The sequence below is a fragment of the Gigantopelta aegis genome, chromosome 6, assembly GCF_016097555.1.
Source record: "Gigantopelta aegis isolate Gae_Host chromosome 6, Gae_host_genome, whole genome shotgun sequence".
Classification (NCBI taxonomy): Eukaryota; Metazoa; Mollusca; class Gastropoda; order Neomphalida; family Peltospiridae; genus Gigantopelta; species Gigantopelta aegis.
This window is the reverse complement of record NC_054704.1, coordinates 91508677-91532648: the sequence shown is the minus strand read 5'-3', so window position 1 is coordinate 91532648 and position 23972 is coordinate 91508677. Positions and strand designations below refer to the sequence as shown.

The 23972-nt window shown below is 44.1% G+C and overlaps 1 protein-coding gene across 1 annotated transcript in view; it reads left to right on the top strand.

The window, feature by feature from the left end:
* LOC121376558 overlaps positions 1-23772 on the top strand; it is a 42762-nt gene extending 18990 nt beyond the window's left edge. Inside the window, exons 3-11 of the mRNA XM_041504470.1 lie at positions 381-622; positions 8224-10060; positions 11961-12203; positions 14867-14995; positions 16436-16511; positions 16907-17074; positions 19393-19670; positions 20545-20730; positions 22799-23772. Coding sequence (XP_041360404.1) covers positions 381-622; positions 8224-10060; positions 11961-12203; positions 14867-14995; positions 16436-16511; positions 16907-17074; positions 19393-19670; positions 20545-20730; positions 22799-23002 — 3363 coding nt within the window. The 3' untranslated portion in view covers positions 23003-23772. The remainder of the gene's footprint in view (positions 1-380; positions 623-8223; positions 10061-11960; positions 12204-14866; positions 14996-16435; positions 16512-16906; positions 17075-19392; positions 19671-20544; positions 20731-22798) is intronic.
* The last annotated feature ends 200 nt before the right edge of the window (positions 23773-23972 follow it).

Sequence of the window (23972 nt, the reverse complement as noted above, 5' to 3'; positions counted from 1 at the left end):
TCTTTCGTTAGGAGTAGTCTATGTTGCGGCAGGGTTTTTTCTCTCTTTCCCTCGAGCAGAAGTCAAAATAACCAGATGTTAGACACCAAATAGTTGTAGTTTAAATGTGCTGAGGTGTTTTTAAACAACAGAGGCGGATTCAGGGGTGAGCAGGAGACCCTTCCCCTCTTAATATTTTCAAGTGCCTCTTTATTCCTGGCTTAAAAAAAAAAAATCATATGATAGCCCTTTTTCACGAATTGGTCCATTTGGCCTTTTTGGCTTGATAAAAAAAAAACCCACCCCAAAAAACCACTTTCCTGAATGCACAACTATTCCTTTCCTTTCTTTCTTTCTTGATTCCTAATTATACATCTGTTGCAATATGAAATCTGTTTTAGATCCCCGATTTATTCCTGAAGCGGCCGCTGTTTGAGGTGGTGCAGTATCTGATTGAACTAGCCGAGAACGAGGTTGAGATGGCACGTGTGATGTTCCGATGGTTAACCACCCAGGATCTTAACAGGGAGATTTTCGACGACCCAGCTGTATTCAAACTGCCAGAAGATTACGCATGCGTTCTGCTGCGGAAACTGAAGATGGGAGACGCTCATTATTCAGATATCTATGAGAGCATGGCAAGGTAATTAGGCCTACATTTCTTCCATTAATAACTAATCTATGTCTTATATATAGTCCGTCCCATCATTATATATTTAAAAAAAAAATTGTAAATAATTTCAGTTTGGTTTAACGTAAGAAGAAAAGTGAAAGTGTTTTTGAAATAACATAAAAATGCTATTTTTGATACCAATTTACAAATCAATCGGCTTAGAAATAAATAACTTTTGTAGTAAATTTCATAGTATGAAAAAAGCGTTCCATGTGGGACGGACTAAATAGCTTTTATCCAGAAATAACAAAAAAACAAAACAACAACAAAAAAAACCCCAAAAAATCCACAACAACAAGAACAGTAAAACCTAATGAAATTCGATTTTCTCATGTCTAAAAAAAATATTTGTTTAACGACACCACTAGAGCACATTTACACATAATCGGCTATTGGGTGCCAATATGTAGTATATTTGACATACAATTTTAAAGGAAACCCATTCCTTTTTCCATTAGTAGCACTAGCAAAGAAATGTTTATGTGCAGTTTCCCCCATAAACAAGACAGCACACATCACAGTTTTTGATATACCAGCCGCACGGGATCCCTTGGCCAACTACGACTGCTACATCAACATTCCCACCATGTGTGTCTATACCAGCCGCATGGCACTGGTTGGGACGGGATCCCTTGACCAACTACGACTGCTACATCAACATTCCCACCGCGTGTCTATACCAGCCGCATGGCACTGGTTGGGACGGGATCCCTTGACCAACTACGACTGCTACATCAACATTCCCACCGCGTGTCTATACCAGCCGCATGGCACTGGTTGGGACGGGATCCCTTGACCAACTACCACTGCTACATCAACATTCCCACCGTGTGTGTCTATACCAGCCGCATGGCACTGGTTGGGACGGGATCCCTTGACCAACTACCACTGCTACATCAACATTCCCACCGCGTGTCTATACCAGCCGCATGGCACTGGTTGGGACGGGATCCCTTGACCAACTACCACTGCTACATCAACATTCCCACCGCGTGTGTCTATACCAGCCGCATGGCACTGGTTGGGACGGGATCCCTTGACCAACTACCACTGCTACATCAACATTCCCACCGTGTGTGTCTATACCAGCCGCATGGCACTGGTTGGGACGGGATCCCTTGACCAACTACCACTGCTACATCAACATTCCCACCGTGTGTGTCTATACCAGCCGCATGGCACTGGTTGGGACGGGATCCCTTGACCAACTACGACTGCTACATCAACATTCCCACCGCGTGTGTCTATACCAGCCGCATGGCACTGGTTGGGACGGGATCCCTTGACCAACTACGACTGCTACATCAACATTCCCACCGCGTGTGTCTATACCAGCCGCATGGCACTGGTTGGGATGGGATCCCTTGACCAACTACCACTGCTACATCAACATTCCCACCGCGTGTGTCTATACCAGCCGCATGGCACTGGTTGGGACGGGATCCCTTGACCAACTACCACTGCTACATCAACATTCCCACCGTGTGTGTCTATACCAGCCGCATGGCACTGGTTGGGACGGGATCCCTTGACCAACTACGACTGCTACATCAACATTCCCACCGTGTGTGTCTATACCAGCCGCATGGCACTGGTTGGGACGGGATCCCTTGACCAACTACGACTGCTACATCAACATTCCCACCGTGTGTGTCTATACCAGCCGCATGGCACTGGTTGGGACGGGATCCCTTGACCAACTACGACTGCTACATCAACATTCCCACCGCGTGTGTCTATACCAGCCGCATGGCACTGGTTGGGACGGGATCCCTTGACCAACTACCACTGCTACATCAACATTCCCACCGCGTGTGTCTATACCAGCCGCATGGCACTGGTTGGGACGGGATCCCTTGACCAACTACCACTGCTACATCAACATTCCCACCGTGTGTGTCTATACCAGCCGCATGGCACTGGTTGGGACGGGATCCCTTGACCAACTACGACTGCTACATCAACATTCCCACCGTGTGTGTCTATACCAGCCGCATGGCACTGGTTGGGACGGGATCCCTTGACTAACTACGACTGCTACATCAACATTCCCACCGTGTGTCTATACCAGCCGCATGGCACTGGTTGGGACGGGATCCCTTGACCAACTACCACTGCTACATCAACATTCCCACCGTGTGTGTCTATACCAGCCGCATGGCACTGGTTGGGACGGGATCCCTTGACCAACTACGACTGCTACATCAACATTCCCACCGTGTGTGTCTATACCAGCCGCATGGCACTGGTTGGGACGGGATCCCTTGGCCAACTACCACTGCTACATCAACATTCCCACCGCGTGTCTATACCAGCCGCATGGCACTGGTTGGGACGGGATCCCTTGGCCAACTACGACTGCTACATCAACATTCCCACCGCGTGTCTATACCAGCCGCATGGCACTGGTTGGAACGGGATCCCTTGGCCAACTACGACTGCTACATCAACATTCCCACCGCGTGTGTGTCTATACCAGCCGCATGGCACTGGTTGGGACGGGATCCCTTGACCAACTACGACTGCTACATCAACATTCCCACCGTGTGTCTATACCAGCCGCATGGCACTGGTTGGGACGGGATCCCTTGACCAACTACCACTGCTACATCAACATTCCCACCGTGTGTGTCTATACCAGCCGCATGGCACTGGTTGGGACGGGATCCCTTGACCAACTACGACTGCTACATCAACATTCCCACCGTGTGTGTCTATACCAGCCGCATGGCACTGGTTGGGACGGGATCCCTTGGCCAACTACCACTGCTACATCAACATTCCCACCGCGTGTCTATACCAGCCGCATGGCACTGGTTGGGACGGGATCCCTTGGCCAACTACGACTGCTACATCAACATTCCCACCGCGTGTCTATACCAGCTGCATGGCACTGGTTGGAACGGGATCCCTTGGCCAACTACGACTGCTACATCAACATTCCCACCGCGTGTGTGTCTATACCAGCCGCATGGCACTGGTTGGGACGGGATCCCTTGACTAACTACGACTGCTACATCAACATTCCCACCGCGTGTCTATACCAGCCGCATGGCACTGGTTGGGACGAGATCCCTTGACCAACTACCCCTGCTACATCAACATTCCCACCGCGTGTCTATACCAGCCGCATGGCACTGGTTGGGACGGGATCCCTTGACTAACTACGACTGCTACATCAACATTCCCACCGCGTGTGTGTCTATACCAGCCGCATGGCACTGGTTGGGACGAGATCCCTTGACTAACTACGACTGCTACATCAAGATTCCCACCGCGTGTCTATACGTGCTCACCAGGGCCCCGTTTTACGAAGGGATCTGGACCCATATTCACGAAAAGGTGTAAAGTTACGTCTACGACTAGCACTTACGTCTGCCGTAGATTTACGTTTACGTGCAAGAAGCACGTTACTCTCAAAGACGGCCGTAAACGTAAACGTAACTTAGTTGGACGTAAATCTACGATTTTAACTCTCTCACCGGAGAAATTAAAATATCAAATTAGAAAAATAGCAATCGGGTAAATAACAAATGCGCAAAACGCAATTTCGTTTGTCGTCTGATAGGCCTCAGATTACAGTTATCTTCCCATTTGGTTGTCCAAAATCCGGAAGTTTCACCGCGCAAGTAGTCTGCTGTTTGACTGTGATTATTTCATGGCAGACAGCTATGAAGTGGCAACTGTTTGACTGAAGTGACAGGGGATAGCATGTAGTTTGTAAACATGTGTAACTTGTTGACATTGAAGACTTGTTTGTGGTAATTCCGGTCCATGCAAAAGTAGTGCTTTTTGTGTAAAATGGGTGTACTCCGGCCTGTTTAAACCAATATGCTGGGAGAAAGAGCTGGACAACAGGGGTTGTCCTTTTCATGGTATGTGTCCCCCATGCAGGCAAAGGTACATACAAAACTTCACGGGCCTGCTGATATTAATAAAAATGTTATAGCCACTAAGGCTATATAGAAACATATAGCGAAATTAATTGTGGTCTGAGGCCTGCTAACATCAACATCGCGAAGGGCGAACCATGGCATGGAAAAGATAACTCAGGAGAAATGTGGCCGAGTCAAAAACATCCATTCGATCACCCAAAAAAATATGTTCAATCCGTGGGCGAACTGCTTCAATTATCGGAAATGCACCATTTTCCACAAATAATAGTAAACAATGGCGATCGTGCTCGATTTATTATATGCACACGACTTACGTGCAACTTTACACGTAACTTACGTTTACGTTGTTTCGTGAATAGCTCTCGAGTCGTAGATTTACGTTTACGTGTAAAACTAGACTACGATGTTCTGTGAATATGGGTCCTTAGCGCTAAGATCGTTTTAATGGTGTAACTAGGCTTCCTAATCTTAGTGCAAAAATCGCTTCGTAAAACTTCGTAAAACCGCCAGTGTGGTCTTCACGAGGTAATAATCCAGCCAGTGCACCACGACAGGTATATCAAAGGCCGCGGTATGTGCTATCCTCTCTATGGGATGGTGCATACAAAAAATCCCTTGCTGCTAATCGAGAAGAGTAGCCCATGACGTGGCGACAGTGGGTTTCCTTTCTCAATATTTGTGTGGTCTTTAACCATATGTCCGACGCCATATAACTGTAAGTAAAATGTGTTGAGTGCATAGTTAAATAAAACATTTCCTTCCTTCACGAGCTAATAAAGCTAATGTAAACGTAATGGTTGGGAAGCTATGTTTAATACTGCTATAGACTTCCTACAGGTATCAGTATATATCACATAACACCTCACCGGGCTAAAGTACGAAGGCACGTAACATTTAATAGAACAGTTATTATTACCCATATGGTTAAAAAGTATCTTTAGTCTGTTCCATCATTCTATAAAAATGCAGGGGGTGGGGGGTGGGGGGGTTGTTTGTTTGTGGGGTTTTTTGGGGGGTTGTAAATAATTTCAGTTTGGTATGGTTTGTCGTAAGAAGAAAAGTAAAAGTTTTTTGAAAATAACAAAAAAAAAAGAAAAGAAAAAAGAACAAACTATTTTTGTGTCGAATTTAGAAAACAATCGGCTCAGAAAGAGAGAGAGAGAGAGAGAGAGAGAGAGAGAGAGAGAGAGAGAGAGAGAGAGAGAGAGAGAGAGAGAGAGAGAGAGAGAGAGAGAGAGAGATATGAAGTAAAACAGGACAGCAAGACAGTTCTAACGCTAAAAAAGCATACATGCACATACACGCACATACACAAGCACATAGCTTGATAACAATTGCATACATGTGATTAGTTTCCTATCAGTTCTATTGTAGTTTGTTAATGCTCTGTGATACTGCGCGAAGTATATGTTTTATTAAATTACTATATATTACACCTGTTGTTGGAGACAGAGGATTTAAAAAAAAAAAAATTAATAATAATAACAAAATTATTAGATTAAACATTTTCAACTAATGATACAGTGACCACTTTGTAAACAAATTGCTAAGACTGTTTTTTTTTTTACTAAAATATAAAAAAAATTGTATAGAGTATCTTTGTTTTATTTCTTTTTTAAAATGAAGTTGAAAGTACAAATGTACACATATTATTTTAAAGCTTAAACAATTGCAGAGGCGGATCGGGGGGGGGGGGGGGGGGCGGGGCCTAAATTTTGCGATAGTTATAATCTTATTATATATTAATTTTCATTTTTTACGATCCCCTCCAAACCTCCCCCAAAGTCCCCTTGGCATTCCACCTCATGTCACTGCCCCCCCCCCCCCCCCCTGGATTTTCTGGATCCGCCACTGAGTTGGCTGACATGACATTTTAGCCTGGCCTGGTGCTTATAAAACTTTCAGTCTAAACTCAAGACTCTAGCAGAGTCTGAGACAATAATGTCATGACAACGCCATACACGTTGTATGTGTGTGACGTCATTAGAGACTGAGTCTGGACTCTAAACGTTTTATAAGCACGGGCCCTGGCCTGGTATGAACCAAGATATTTTCAAACAGTAAGTGGTGTCATTAAAATAATAATAATAATAATAATAATAATAATAATAATAATAAGATAGCATTAGATTATTGAAAGGTTTCATAACTTTAAGTATACTCTTCAAAAGAAGAAACGCAAAACCACATTGTCGTAACATTTGGAGAATTGATTTAATTATTGAATGGTGAGTCCGATAATTACCAAATGTTGCAGGATTGTTCACAATTCACTCTAGTCCATTGTGAGTAAGTGATAGGACACACCACCAAGGTCAAGGTCATCTGGAGTCAATACCGGGTGTGGCCTCCGCATGTGTTGACAACTGCCTGGCACCGCCTGCCCATTGAAGCAACCAGAGTACGGATGACGTCCCGGGGGATGGTGGCCCACTCGGCCTGCAAGGCTGCTGCCAGTTCGGGCAGGGTCTGGGGCTGTGGTTGTCGCTGTCGGAGGCGTCGGTCCAACTCGTCCCATAGATGCTCAATTGGGTTCAAATCCGGTGATATCGATGGCCAAGGAAGGACATTAATGTTGTTGTTCTGTAGGAAAGCCGTTGTGAGACGTGCTGTGTGAGGCCTGGCGTTGTCATGTTGGAACACTGCGTTGGCGTTGGCCATAACTGGAACGATGTGTGGCCGGAGGATCTGGTCAATGTAGCCCTGTGCATTCAGGTTGCCCTGCACGTGGACCAGGTCAGTTCTGCCAGTGTGTGAGATGGCTGCCCACACCATGACACTACCCCCGCCGAATCTGTCCACTTCCTGCACGCAGTTTGCCGCATAACGTTCACCACGACGCCTATACACGCGACATCTTCCATCATGACGTCGGAGCAGAAATCGGGACTCGTCACTGAACCACACCTGTCTCCATCGCAGTTGAGGCCATTGTCGATGAATCTGGCACCACTGCAGTCGGAGTCGACGGTGTTGTGGTGTTAAGATGACACCTCGAACTGGACGTCTGGCACGAATTCCTACCTCACGTAGGCGGTTCCGTACGGTCTGGTCGGATATCCTGCGCAAACCTGGTATTGCTGCGGCTGTGGAGGTGGCAGTAGTCAATCGTTCCCGAAGGTGGCGTACCCGGATGTAGCGGTCCTGCCCGGGGGTAGTGACCCGTGGTCGACCGGATCTAGGGAGGTCACGTGTTGATCCATGTTGCTGGTAACGGTCCCACAGTCTGGAGATGGTGCTTGGGGACACATGGAATGCCCTGGCAACGGCCGTTCTGGATTCGCCTGCGTCTAGTCGGCCGATGGCATTGTTTCTTTGCGGTTCACTGAGACGTGGCATGTCCTGGATTGTCAACTGTCGGCCAGATACAGAGGCCAGGCAAGCGAACACCCTGCACTTTTATACTGTCGGTGTTCATGTTGCACGTGCAGACAACGCACGTGCAGTGGTGACATGGTTTGCACGTGGCTGCATTTTTGCGAATATTCACATTTTGGAACTTTATTGTACAGTAGCTGCGTTTTATCGAATGTAACCGTGGGAATGTGTTTGGGACATGCAATGACCTTATATTCACAAAGCATGAACCGGTAGGAAACATAAAATCGGAGTTATAACCCATTTGTACCCTTTTGCGTTTCTTTTTTTGAAGAGTATATTATCTTTGTATTGCAGTTACGCCAACATCGAATGCGTCAAGTTAACGGGTGCGTGTAAAAGATACTCGAAGACGCCCTGTCAAGAAGTCTGCAGGCTTAATATGTGGTCGTGGGTGTCGGTGTATCTAGAAGGGGACTGGCGACTGGTTGATTGTCGTATGGGTGCGATCTGCTGGCAAGAAACCCAGAAACGCATAGAAACCAATGAAACCAAAGAAACTACAGAGACCAAGGAAACCAAGGACGACAAACCAGCCAATGAAAACAACGCTCTGCATCCGTCATCTCTAGCATATTTTCTCAACGACTTTTACTTCATGACGGATCCGAAAGACTTCATACTGTCGCATTTTCCAACGAGAGAGTACTGGCAGCTTCTACCGAGGCCGGTCAAGTACACGGAGTTTATTAACATGCCATTCATAGAGCCGGCATACCTTTTCTTTTCAATTCAGGCACCTGGAAACGAGAGACTGTGCGTTGTAGCGGAACGCGGAGAGGCGTCCTTTGAATTTGTGTTTCCAGAAGGCGTCCCAGTGGAGTTTTCTTACCGGTTGAGGAAAATAGAAGAACGGAAGGACAGCGAGGCGTCAGACAACAAACATTCTAAGGCGGCGTCGGACAAACCGGAAGATTATGTGTTCTTAGATAATGACCACACAAAAAATGTTGTAACGGTTTCGATAAAACCTCCCGAAAATGGTCAGTATGTTTTCGAAATGTTTGGCAAAAATAACTCTGATCCGAAGAACACGAGGTTGAGACATCTGTGTTCGTACCTTGTCCAGAATTCCTATGTCGATCAGACGTTTGAGGGATTCCCGCAGAATGAACTCATGGAATGGGGGCCTGGAAACGCAGCAGAAGACATTGGTATGGTTCCAATCAACCATTTTGAAGGAATAGTAAACACAGTCGATGGCAAAGCAGAAATCGCATTTGGTCTGTCGAAACATTTAGTATTTCATCAAAAACTGACTGAGAGGAGTCCTGGCAGCAACAGCTGTGATGCCTACGCTCTAAACAGAACCGAGAATGGAGAAGTCATATTCAGCGTTAACCCTCCGAAAGAGGGACACTATTGTCTGAAAATATATGCAAAGGAGGACAACGACAAGAGTCAGTTTCAAAATGTGTGCAACTACTTAATTCGCTGTTCTGACATCCTAGAGGAACCCACGCCCTACCCAAAGGAGGCCTGTGGTCGAGTCGGCGTGAAGAACGCCTGCGGTCATCTTGGCTTAACATTCGTCAGTCCCCAGTCGCCGGTCATATACTCCCCAGAAAATGGGAAGATCTCCTTGAGGTTTCTGGCGTCCAGACCCGTTGTTCTGTCGCCGGACCTGCGATACTGCGACGAAAAAGGCAATACGGAGCAGCTCCCGGACAACGTGTCGCAGAGCAGACGTTTAAAGAACATGATAGTCCGCGCCAAGTTTCCGAAGCACGGTCTGTACTACTTGTCGGTGTCTGGGAGAAACGAGGCATACAAGCACGAGGATTTCGTCGAGGTTTACAACGCCGTGGTGCACTGTAACTGGCCTCTTCGGGAACTCGTGGCCGAGCCGAAGTATCTGGACGCCTGGAAGTCGAACTACGTTCTCCACTGTCCGACACAGAGGTACCTGCAGGCTGAGAGCAGTGTAGCCTTCTCCCTGACGGTTCCCGGCGCTACTGGCGTGGTGGTCACCACCGACGACGCCACGCAACATCTGCAGAAGAAAGGAAACGGCCTGTGGGAGAGTAACATCGTTACCGGGCGGAGTCGTGGCAACTCCGTTCTCGAAGTCTCCGCATTTTTAGGCAGCCGGGTCAAGGAGTCAAAGTTGCATTCGTCACTTCTGGAGTTCAAGGTCAGGGAAGTTAAACATTGTTGGGCATTGTACGCCTGGTAACCGACCTTTGTGGCATCGTGGTTAGGCCATCGGTCTACAGGCTGGTAGGTACTGGGTTCGGATCCCAGTCGAGGCATGGGATTTTTAATCCAGATACCGACTCCAAACCCTGAGTGAGTGCTTCGCAAAGCTCAATGGGCAGGTGTAAACCACTTGCACCGACCAGTGATCCATAACTGGTTCAACAAAGGCCATGGTTTGTGCTATCCTGCCTGTGGGCAGCGCAAATAAACGATCCCTTGCTGCCTGTCATAAAAGAGTAGCCTATGTGGCGACAGCGGGTTTCCTCTAAAAAAAAACCCAGTGTCAGAATGACCATATGTTTGACGTCCAATAGCCGATGATAAGATACAAAAAATCAATGTGCTCTAGTGGCGTCGTTAAATAAAACAAACTTTACTTTATACGTCTGGTACTATTAAGAGGGTATCCACGAAGGGATACAAATACAAATTATAGATCATGGGCACAATGCGTCTTGTACTACTAAGGGGTCTGACGCTATATAACCGTAAATAAAATGTGTTGAGTGCGTCATTAAATAAAACACTTCCTTCCTTCTATTAAGGGGTGTCTACGAAGGAATGTAATTAAAAATAATACACAACGTCATTTTCCACACGACACAATATTTTTGCGGTTTTTAATTATACTTTATACATTACTTACAATGGAAACACGGTGTTGAACACATTGAACAGGCCCGTCGTACAGTTTACAATTGTGTGATGCGGTGCAGTCAATAATTTGTAGAAGCTGGTAATTGAAAACCGTGATTACATCAGTAGAGTCGGGGTGTGCTGTTTTAAAGTCGTACAGTTTACAATTGTGTGATGCGGTGCAGTCAATAATTTGTAGAAGCTGGTAATTGAAAACAGTTTAAATTTCAAACTGCAACAGGTAGGCAATCAGGCAAGTACACGCGCGCGCAAACACATACAGGCACACGCACACGTACGCACACACACACACACACACACACACACACTCTAAAATAACAGTTTAATGTTTAAAATAACACTTTAAATTTCAAACGAATCCCTCGAGTGTTAAGTCGCACCTACACGATACGAGTGTCACGTATTAGGTCAGGTCAGGTCAGGTCAGAGGGTTTAACGTGCACATTCAGAGCAAGCTGTTGTAGCGCACGCAGGAAAGGTGGAGGTGGTGGAAGGGAGGACCACCTGCACTAGAAGGTGCAAGGGAGCACCAGCAGTCCGGCCGGGGCCGGTAGCATGTAGGGTGGGTGTATGGGTGCTATGGGTTTTTGAATTTGAAAGGAGCGGTCGGAATTTAGCCAAAGAGAATGGGAGCGCGTTTTGAATGAAGGAAATTTGGCGCATTTTCGAACGGTCGATCGGAAGATAAAGTCAGGAGCTACGTATAGGTTTTAATATTAGTGAGTCGAGAGTAGCTTGATAGTTAGACCTAGTGTCACGTATCAGAATAGCCGATTATATAGCTACATAGTGTCACAATCGGCTATTCTCGTTCGAGACACTCGTATCATGTGAAGGGGGCGCTCGCTCGATGCGCGGTCAGTCTGGGATCGATCCCCGTCGGTGGGTCCATTGGGCTATTTCTCGTTCCAGCCAGTGCACCATGACTGGCATATCAAAGGTCGTGGTATGTTCTACCCTGTGTGGGAAGGCGCATATAAAAAATCCCTTGCTGCTAATCGAAAAGAGTAGCCCATGAAGTGGCGACAGCGGGTTTCCTCTCTCAATATATGTGTGGTCCTTAACCGTATGTCTGACGCCATATAACCGTAAATAAAATGTGTTGAGTGCGTCGTTAAATAAAACATTTCCTTATTCTATTGTGTGACGTCGCCTTAAAATACATGTCTTGTCTTTAGGTCGTCTCTCAGCCAAATTTAGAGGACATTTCCGAATCCCAGAAGGTGGACTACGACAAAGCGATTCAGAGAATAGAGCGACTCAAGAGCGAAGGGAAATGGCGCGATCCTCCCAGGCAACCTGACGTGTTTTACGACAGAGACGACACCGTGCCGATGATCACACTGGAAAGCAATGTACTGCTCCTGTCGGAGGGCGTCGACAGTGATCGGAGCATGGACCAAACATCCGTTCATTCTGCGGTAAGCACCGGGGCCACTTTCACAATATATACCAAGCCTATAGTTTGGCATGTACGCATAAATCTGCGACTGAAACTGGATTTTTGCAGTTGGGCCATATTAAAACAAATCATATATATTTTATTTTATTTTTTTCAGGACATCGGAAATACCGAACATCGGGCATCATATATTATGTTTAAAGAACAATTGGCTAATTAGAAGAAAAGAAAAAAAAAAACCCTCCGGCACCCCCCCCCCCCCCCCTCCCCCTCCCACAAAAAAAAACAACCCACCAAAGATGGGGCCTGGCCTTTTCCCCCATGACGGGTAGATATAAAAATATGGAATTTATTTTTATTATGGCGTTTTCTCTTGTCCTTTCCGTGATCGATAGTATATATATATTAGCCACCATATTTAATACATGTTGCATGTCTTTTAATCGTAGAGGGCGGGAAGCAAATTGCTGTGACGTCATCAACTGCACTCAACGTGCTGACCTACCACTGTCCGCAACTGTAACAGCGTGGTTGCGAAACATCTCTCATTTAAAAGGGAAATGATACTATTCGGTCAAAATTCAAGTCATTACATCTTCTTGAACTTTTCACATATTATAAAGATATCCTTATATCACTGGAATATATATATATATATATATATATATATATATATATATATATATATATATATATATATATATATATATATATACCTTAAGTCATAGTTCACCGGACAAAATTTTGATCCACGGGTCATAAAGTGAATAGGTATATGAATCACTATGACATTTCCGTTTTCCGTACGTAATCAAATTAATCATGTTTTATATCTATTAACAATATCTAATTTAAAACTTTTCAGTAATTCCATATTAGTTGTGTTACTTAAAATGACATCCAGCAGGCACATAAGTACATATATTCACTACTAAACGGAGTTTTAAATATTTTATTGAATACGAAGCCAAAATGACAGTCCTGTGATTGCCGTCTATTTTAGAACTAACATGGAATACACCACAGTCTGCTTAAATCATACAAATTTTGATCGAATTTCATTTAATTTCACAGCATATCATCTCTTTTTGCCAAAACCTTTTTTTTGTTTGTTCCCTACGTTGACACAAAGAAAACTTATATATGAAAAACATGTTTTGAAAGCTAAAAACAGACTATGGCTATAGCCTATATTATTATCCATATGGTTCAACATAACCGAGTTAATAATAATCATACGAGGCACACGTGTAATAACAAGTGTAATGACGTAATTTTGAGAAGCGACGTCATAACATGACGTTGCTTCCCCAATCCTAGCTCAGACTGTGCATTTGAAATATGACGTCATTTCATGGTCTCCTTCTACTTGTGTTTGAAACATTTTGAATTGGTCTTGTTATTCATAAAGAAAACAACAATAATAATATGGATAATAAAGAAATTATTAAACTCGTGTCAGGATTCTTGTATTACCCTCGGGCTCAATCGGGCAATACAAAAATCCAAAAACTCGTCTCGTAAAATCAGTACGACACACAAGCTCGTATAATAATCTCTATATATTATAGACTGACGGTATTGTGTTACATCACAAGTGACGTCATATCATTGTTGTTTTGCTAGTTAACGCGTCTACCGCTACTCAGTGTACAGGCGCTGCGTGCGATAGTATAATTTCCCCTTAATCGTTTCTATCAGCCATTTATTTGGAAAGTCTGTGTTATCAAGCATAATATTAAATCTCGGCAGCATTGTAATATTCACAGTGGATATTGTAGGCCTGCGCGTTTGTGATATTTTCAACTTCAGAAGCTTTTCCGTTTTTCGGGGTTTTTTTTTTTTTGTCTCGGTAATTTATCTTTCTCCAATCGCGTGTATATAAATCTAATTCAATATTGTCAAAAGTTGTATGAAATTTGCATTATAATCGGTTGTTGTTGTTGTTGGGTTTGTTTTTGTTTTGTTTTGTTTGGGGTTTTTTTTTTTTGGGGGGGGGGGGGGGTTTGGGGGGGTGTTAATAGTTGTTAATTTTGGCAGTTATTATTTTGTGTTAATGGTTTTGGCGATTTTTTGGGGGTTGTTTAATCATATTTTGCGCTTTTTTCTGTTTCTTTTACTGGCATCTATAATATTGGCTGCCTCAGCTTTTTTCTCTCTTTTTTGGGGGGTGTGTGTGTGGTGGGTGGGGGTTGGGGAGGGTTGGGTTTGTTTTTGGGGGGATGGGGGTGTTAAAAAATGTAGGGGGGTTGTTTAATTATATTTTGCGCTTTTTTCTGTTTCTTTTACTGGCATCTATACTATTGGCTGCCTCAGCTTTTCTCTTTTTTTTTGGGGGGGGGGGGGATTGGGGAGGGTTGAGTTTGTTTTGGGGGTGGGGGCTGGGGGTGTTAAAATGTGTTTGGTATTATCTGCTTCCATTAATAAATCTCTTGTTTCTGCACTATTATATACCGAGTATAGGCTATGACGTGGTATTTTCCTGTAGAAATAAGACAACTGCCAAGAGCGATCATTCGCATAATGAAATACGAATATAGGTTTATTCTGTACGCGAGAGCCGATTGGCACCCGGCCGAATGTTAACACTGCCGAAGTGGGATTGTTTTGTGACCTCAGCCGAAACAAACGACTACTACTGGCCGATGCGCTGTAGGTCGACGTGTCTGATTACTGTTTCAGTCGACGGACCCCAGTATAAACAAGGACTACCACTCCCCGATGTTGGCAATGACGACGTCAGACGACGACAACTACTGGTCGGACTACGCGTCGCCAAAACACGACGTTCCATCAGATGGTGACCAGGAAGTAAGTATGTTGTACAGATCATAAAGGTACATAGAAAGTTGTCCGTAGGTGTCATTGGCGGGGGCAGGGACATGTCCACCCAACTCTGAAGATAATACATCACCTCCCCCACCCCCACCCCCACCCCCACCCCCCAACAACAAACCCCAGTTAAAAACCAAATGCATATAGCTGCTCTATCCCCCCCCCCCCCCCCCAATCGCTGACATCTTGTGACGCCAGTGTCCCCGAACGACATCGTACTGTTACTACTGTACCTTTGATTCAAATGTACTGGGGGTTTTCTTTGGTTGCTCGTTTCTAATCTGTATAATCACCGACGCCATATGACCGTAAATAAAATGTTGTGAGTGCGTCGTTAAATGAAACATTTATTTCTGTATAATCAATGTGTTCTTGGTGAGTCCGATGTCTGGGTCTGAATCTGGGTATGGATCTGGCAAGTATGGTAGGCCTACCAGTCGATAACGAAACGCTATGAATCGCATGTGTGAAAATACGAAAGGTCTGAGCTGGCGCGAACTACAGATCTAACAACAGGCGCGCTCTGTTTTCACACTCGCCAGAATCCCTAAACACAGCTTCGGTGTATTTTGGGGCTGATGACAGAACATATTTGGACAACAAACCCTGTCACATGTATCACCAATGGCAGGACTGGTAGCGTTAACTGTGCGATGAAAAGTTAGGTGAACTTCGAACTTTGAAACGCTGAGATACTATTTGGAGTCCTACTACCTATAATGCAACTCATAATGCTTATAATTTGTTTATATTATTTTCACTGTCTTGCAGACTGAGTTATATTATTTACACTGTCTTGCAGACTAAGTTATATTATTTTCACTGTGTTGCAGACTAAGTTATATTATTTACACTGTCTTGCAGACTAAGTTATATTATTTACCCTATGTTGCAGACTAAATTATATTATTTACACTGTCTTGCAGAATGTTATATTATTTACCCTGTGTTGCAGACTAAATTATATTATTTACCTTGTGTTGCAGACTAAGTTATATTATTTACACTGTCTTGCAGAGTAAGTTATATTGTTTACACTGTCTTGTAAAAGTAAGTTATATTATTTACCCTATGTTGCAGACTAAATTATATTATTTACCTTGTGTTGCAGACTAAGTTATATTACTTACCCTGTGTTGCAGACTAAATTATATTACTTACTCTGTGTTGCAGACTAAGTTATATTATTTACCTTGTGTTGCAGACTAAGTTATATTATTTGCACTATGTTGCAGACTAAGTTATATTATTTACACTATGTTGCAGACTTAGTTATATTGTTTACCCTGTGTTGCAGACTAAGTTATATTATGTACACTGTCTTGCAGACTAAGGTATATTATTTACACTGTGTTGCAGACGAAATTATATTAATTACCCTGTGTTGCAGACTAAGTAGTTTTATTTACACTGCAGTTTAGTCAGTGGGCGCATGTTCAGGAAAAGAAGAGAAGTCAGGAAGATGACAAAGAACTGAAGGATGAGAATTACAGTTAAGAGTTGCTTGTCTCTCAACTTATACCTCACCCACCCCCACCCCAACACCCACCCCGCTATCGCTACCTTTAATACAACACTCACATTTAGGACGGTACCCACCCACCAGAAAATATTAATCCTCTCTTCCAAAAGCAGCCGTATCAGGCCCACGTAGGAACAATATCTGGAATAGGGGGCGGGGACACAATCTCCACAATGGGGGGGGGGGGGGGGGGACACAAGCCATATTTTTACCTTTATTTATTTAGAGTAGGGAAAAATAAATGTACATTTTCTTCCTCGGGCCTAGGTATGTGCGTATTGTGTTCCTCTTGTGTGACTGTTTTACGCATGTTCCGTGTTGTACGAGTGTTTTACTGACCTGACTCTCTGTATTCATTTTATCAGAAGTCCAGGTGGCGGTCATGAGGAGTCGCCTCAAGAGTAACATCCAGGGTAAGAACAAGTACGGGCTGAAGATGGCGATCGCAGATGCGCGCAAAAAGAACCTGGCTGTGGACTCGCCCGAATACGGCCAGGCCATGAGAACGATCTCCGTGCTCAGTCTTAGAGACGGTAATAATTAAATGTTATTGTATTACTGTAGTGTATTATATAGAACTCAAACAGAACCTGGCTGTGGACTCGCCCGAATACGGCCAGGCCATGAGAACGATCTCCGAGCTCAGTCTTAGAGATGGTAATAATTAAATGTTATTGTATTACTGTAATGTATTATATAGAACTCAAACAGAACCTGGCCGTGGACTCGCCCGAGTACGGCCAGGCCATAAGGACGATCTCCGTGCTCAGTCTTAGAGCTGGTAAATAGACAAATTATGTTATTTAGTATTACTGTAGTGCATTGTTTAGAACTTAAACAGAACCTGGCCGTGGACTCGCCCGAGTACGGCCAGGCCATGAGAACGATCTCCGTGCTCTGTCTCAGAGATGGTAAATAGACAAATTATGTTATTTAGTATTACTGTAGTGCATTGTTTAGAACGAACTGTCAAGACTACAAAACTATAGACTCATATAGACTGGATGTGGCGGGAGGCAGTTGGTGTGTATGCCCTAAACGCAAGGCGCAGACGTTGCAGTCGGACCGCACGCACGCGTCGCATCCAGTCTGTGTGAGCCTTTACAATCTTGACTCTGTTACTATATAGAAGGGCGGGATTTAGCTCAGCCGGTTGAGTGCTCGCTTTAGGTGCTTGCGTGGCAGGATTGAACCACCGCGGTGGATCCATTCAACTGACTGTTTTTTCTCGTCCCAACCAGTGCACCACAACTGGTCAGTGGCCGCGGTATGTTCTTTCCTTTCTGTGGGATAGTGCATATAAAATATCCCTTGCTGTATTATGAAAAAATGTAGCGGATTTCCTCAGAATTACCAAATGTTTGACATCCAATAGCCGATGATTAATTAATCAATCAAGATTAGAACACTCATAGCCCGAACATGGGTTTAATACTGGAGGTTTGTAATAAAAACGAGTTAAACTGGCGGTTGGTACCGATTAATATTGTATGGACGTGTGGGGGGAGGCTGGTCGACACCGACCGTACACGCCTGTAAATTCAATCAGAAGTGTGTAAAACACAACGCCCCTCATTTGAATAAACCACACTTCCCCTCTAAAGCACATTTTGAGTGCGATGTTTCACTCTCTTGGGTTTAGGGGGCGGAACGTAGACCAGTGGTAAAGTGCTCGCTTGATGCGCGGTCGGTTTGGGATCGATCCCCATTGGTGGGCCCAATGGGCTATTTCTCGTTCCAGCCAGCCATTAGTAGCAAGGAATCTTTTATATGCACTATCCCACAGACAGGATAGCACATACCACGACCTTTGATATACCAATCGTGGTGCACTGGCTAGAACGAGAAATAGCCCAATGGGCCCACCGACGGGGATCGATCCCAGACCGACCGTGCATCAAGCGAGCGCTTTACCACGGGGCTACGTTCCACCCCGTATGCACCACCAGAGGAAACCCGCTATATTTTCCTAATGCAGCACGGGATATTTTATATCCATCTCTCACTGTAAAGAGAATAGGCAAACAGTTATAAAGACGCAAAAATATAATATCGTGTGGGTGGGTTTTTTCCCCATCTTCGGTGATAGCTTTGGTGTTCGACCTGGCCCCATATTCACAAAAAGGTGTAAAGTTACGTCTTCGACTAGCACTGACGTCTGCCGTAGATTTACGTTAACGTGCAAGAAGCACCTTATTCTCAAATGTAAACGTAACTTAGATGGGCGTATATCTACGATTGTAACTCTCAACAGAGAAATGAAAAAAAACCACATTAGAAACGACGCAAAATTTCGTTTCTCGTCTGCTAACAATAACATCGCGAACGGCGACTATGGTATTTTGGTATTGGTGAGGATCCGCAATCTGGTACGAACTTTAGGAAATTCTAAAAAAGGAAAAGATAACTCAAGAGAAATGTGGCGGAGTCTAAAACATGCGTTCGATCACTAAAAAAAAAACCCGTTCAATCCGTGGGCGTTCGCCATCGCGAACTGCTTAAATTATTGCAAATGCTGCCATTTCCCGCAAATAATAGCAAATAACAGCGATCGTGCTTGATTTATTACATGTATACGACTTATGTCCAGTGTTAGTTGTAACCGGAGACACTCTTATATTTACGTCCAACTTTACATGTAACTTACGTTGTTTCGTGAATAGCTCTTCAGGTCGTAGATTTACGTTTACGTGTAAAACTAGACTTACGATGTTTTGTGAAAATATTGCGGGTTTCCTCTGATGACTACGAGTCGGAAGTATCAAATGTCAGACATCTAATAGCCGATGATTAATTAATCAATGTGTTCTAGTGGTGTCGTTAAACAAAACAACAAACTTTCGCTTTACAGAAATAATGTACTACTTGCATCGGAAGGACATTGACAGGGTCAAGTACCTGCTGTCTGCCGTCGAAAGACGTGGGTTCGCGGCTGACATCCCACACGAGGTGGCAAAGGCAAAGGCCAGCCTGCAGAAGAGAACGTCACCACCGAAGGCACGGGGAACACCAATAATCGACGTTCCGACATTAGCCGAGATAGGCCGATATCATAACCCGCCATCCATTGTACACCGAGTGTTTGTGACAGTGCTACTGTTGATGGGTGTGCACCAAGGCATCACAAAGGCATGTCCCGTATATTCATACACACGCGCACGCGCAAGCGCACGCACACGCACACGCACACGCACGCACACGTTGATCCTTTGTATTAAATACATTACACGCATTGTAACATTCTCCTTTTAAATGAGGACGTGAAATATAGTGAATTTATTTTCTATGCATTTTCTAGCATCTCAGACCTTTCGGGAGAGCATGCATACCCCCCCCCCCCCCCCCCCACATACACACACACACACACCCCGCCCCGCCCCCAAACCTTTAAATAGCTTACTGTTACCAATATACATCATTATATCATTATAAGCATATAAATGCTCCCTTGTTACTAATTGAAAAATGTAGCAGGTTTCCTCTTTTAGACAGTGGCGTAGCCGGGGGGGGGGGGGGGGGACAGGGAGGGCCAAAATCCTGCCTACGCCACTGCTCTTAGACTAGTTCAAAATTACTAAATGTTTAACATCCAATAGCCGATGATGAATAAATCAGTGTGCTCTAGTGGTGTCGTTAAACAAACAAACAAACAAAAAACTTATTAGGCCAAAAACACACCGGAGCCGACTCTGCCGAATGTGGTACCAGTTGAAAAAGAGACGCGCAGATTAACACATCGCGTCTGTCCTGGCGTGAGCTACAGATCTGGAAACAGACGTCGTAGAATATGTGCCAGACTTACCAGATCCAGACCCAGCTTTGGTGTGTTTTGAGCAGAAACTCTCGCGTAACATAGAATACGAAATCTGTCTTATGCTAGAATCTGTAATAACCCCCAACCCCCCCCCCCACCTCCCCCCCCAAAAAAAAACCCCACAAGAAAACAACAAACTCCCCCAAAAAACCCCATAAATCCACTTGTATTTATTTATGTTTATTTTAGAAATGGAAAAGATGTCACAAAATATGCGTGACGTTAGGCTCGATGGGAATGAACAAACGGCTTGCTGACTTGAAGGTCAAGGATGTAGAGCCTAGTATTGCCGCCAGGGCGCGCGAAATCCTTGAAATCAACGAACCTGAAGATGCAGACGCAGTTAGTCCTGGTATTGGTGCTCTCTACGGATGGGTAGGATTTAAATTATATTTAGTAAATAGCAACCAGTGTTTTAGTAGACCTACCACTTCCACTGTCACTGAGCTGGGTGTATTTCATTCATTTAAACTTATTTTCGTGCTTATATCCAATTAAGGTTCAAGCACGCTGCCCATGGCACACACCTCAGCTGTCTGGGCTGTCTTACCAGGACAGTGGGTTAGCTGTTAGTGGTTGGTGAGAGATAAGAGGATGTAGTGGTCTTACACAAACCCAATGAGTCGTTAAAACTCGCTCTGGGTGGAAGACGGTTTTGGGCTGCGAACTCTGTACCAACCAGTCTTATGTCCGATGGCTTAACCACGACACTACCAAGGTCGGTGCTGGATGTCAGGCCTCGCCGTAAAACAAATTGCGGAGAGTGATTAATTACTCCGCTAACTAAAATATTACCATACCATCGACGTTTAACTTTTTGTATTTTGTTAATTGCTAAAGGGAGCTAATTACTCTCTGTGAACTAGTCTCAGGGCAGTGGTGGGGAGCCAGAGTAAAACTCCCCTTAAAGGAAAGGTTTAGCAAGGCATTTGGCCTGGTAGGCAATATTCAACGATAGTTAATGTACATTATGGCTTAATAACAACAAGTACAGTGATGTATAGAGAATAATACATGAGTGTCCGTTAGATACCATTTAACACACAACGAGTTGTTTTAAACTGTATCTAACGAGCGAGTTTGATACGTTTTTAAACAACTCGTTGTGAGATAAATGGTAGCTAACGGACACAAAATCATTATTCTATTTCTTACATATCCTCAAAAACCAGGTTTTAAGCTAATTTTAAAATCTTTATCGACTAAAAGATATTTACAACCCTTTGCACATGCAGATGACTTAAGCGTAACAGACACATGGTTGCCAGGTTAACTGTACGTCACAGTGTAATCGATTTCCACCGTGCTGTTTTTTTATTGGACATACGGCATTGGTGACCTGGTCATAACCTGGGGCGAGACGTAGCCCAGTGGTAAAGCGCTCGCTTGATGCGCGGTCGGTCTAGGATCGATCCCCGTCAGTAGGCACATTGGACTATTTCTCGTTCCAGCTAGTGCACCACGACTGGTATATCAAAGGCCGTGGTATGTGCTATCTTGTATGTGGGATGGTGCATATAAAAGATCCCTTGCTGCTAATCGAAGTGAAGTGGCGACAGCGGGTTTCCTCTCTCAATATATGTGTGGTCCTTAACCATATGTCCAACGCCATATAACCGTAAAAAAAAAAAATGTGTTGAGTGCGTCGTTAAATAAAACATTTCCTTCTTCTTTTGGTCATAACCTTGGAGCAGCCAGTCGTATGTCTTTAAATTGTTAACACACGTATGTGCGTTAAGAACTATGTGTTACCAAAAATAACGCATGATGTTTTCACCAACGGGTGTCAACGACATTTAATTAATACAACGAAACAAATGTGCCGAAGTGTCCCGGGCCCCGTCCCATGAAACGATCTTAGAGCTAAAATCACCATATTTCCATATCGATCCCCGTCGGTGGCACCATTGGGATATTTCTCGTTCCAGCCAGCGCACCACGACTGGTATATATCAAAGGCCATGGTATGTGCTATCCTGTCTGGGATGATGCATATAAAAGATCCCTTAGTTGCTACTGATGGAAAATTGTATCAGATTTCCTATCTGACTATATGTCAAAGTTACCAAATGTTTGACATTCAATAGTCGATTATTAATAAACCAATGTGCTCTAGTGGTGTCGTTAAACAAAACAAACTTAACTTAACCATAACTTGAGATGATCTTAGCGCTAAGATCGCTTCGTGGAACGGGGCCTTGCATTCGGCCAGTTACCATGTTTAAAAAAAGCGCAATTATCGCTGATCAAACAGTGCGATGGAGCGGTTGTCGTTAAGGTCAGGTCAGGTCAGAGGATTTTACGTGCACATTCAGAGAAAGCTATTGTAGCGCATGCCTGTCATGGGCACAGGTGTTGGCCTTGACCGGCTCCTCTGGATCATCTGTTCAGGACAGGTCTGGAGTGTCGTTAACGAAACATTTCCTTTTCATTTACTTTGTAGGCTAAAGGTATTGTCGATGACGTCATGGACGCATGCGCAGACGCGGACGCAGTGGAGCCAGCCAGAACGAGACTGCAGAAGAAGATCCTGAAAAACAGTAAAATCGTGGAGGATCTTTCACTGGAGGCAGATCCCGACGAATACGTCGAAAAGAACAAGTCGAATGTTGCGGAGAAACCGCCTAAAACTGAGTGGCGAACATAACGGGTGGAAGAGGGTGCTTAATGATGGTAGATGTATTACCGTTACATAAAGTATATCAGTGTCACCTGGTACTATGTAAAAAAAACGACAACTGGAATATCAAGTGGACCTGGAAATGTATTTTTTTACTATTTTATTCAGTATTGTTTCTGTAGCCTGACTGGTTTATCTAGCAACATCATATCAACTTTAAGGGTTATCCAGTAACCGACTACACGAGAAAGTGGGGGGTATATTTTGTGTATGTTTATACCATTCACAGAAAGCGTTTTACTGAAACCAGCCCCAATTCAGCCAGCTAACGTTCGCGAACTATTTGATTGGTTCCGACGTGGTTATTTGGTTTACCGTGCAGCGCACAAACCAGTTTAGCGGACGTTTTTCTGCTCGGGGTGGTTGAACGCAGTCCATGTATGTCTGGGGGAAAATATGTGGTAGACCGACCAGACATAACATGGTGATTACCAAGTCCATGGCAAAAGGTGAAATCCATCTCGTGGACACGAAGACGTCACTAATGAGATTAGTAGTAAAATACTAGTGATTTTTGTACAAACCACCACAATAAAATACTTGTGATTTTTGTACAAACCACCACAATAAAAGACTTATGATTTTTCTAAAACCACCACAATAAAATACTTGTGATTTTTCTACAATAAATACTTGTGATTTTTCTAAAAATCACCACAATAAAATAGTGATTTTTTTTTTTTACAAACCACCGCAATAAAATACTTGTGATTTTCTACAAACCACAATAAAATACTTGTACTTGTGATTTTTCTCTTAAAGGCTAATACAGTTTTTTAGCGTACAATTACACATCACTTGCAATTTGTTTAAACTATAAACAGAGTGTTTTCAATATATCCTAGTATCTTCAGTAGCTCCAACTGCATTCCATGCGAACACCACGACTGGTATATAACAAACAGAGATATGTGCTATCATGTCTGTGGGATGATGC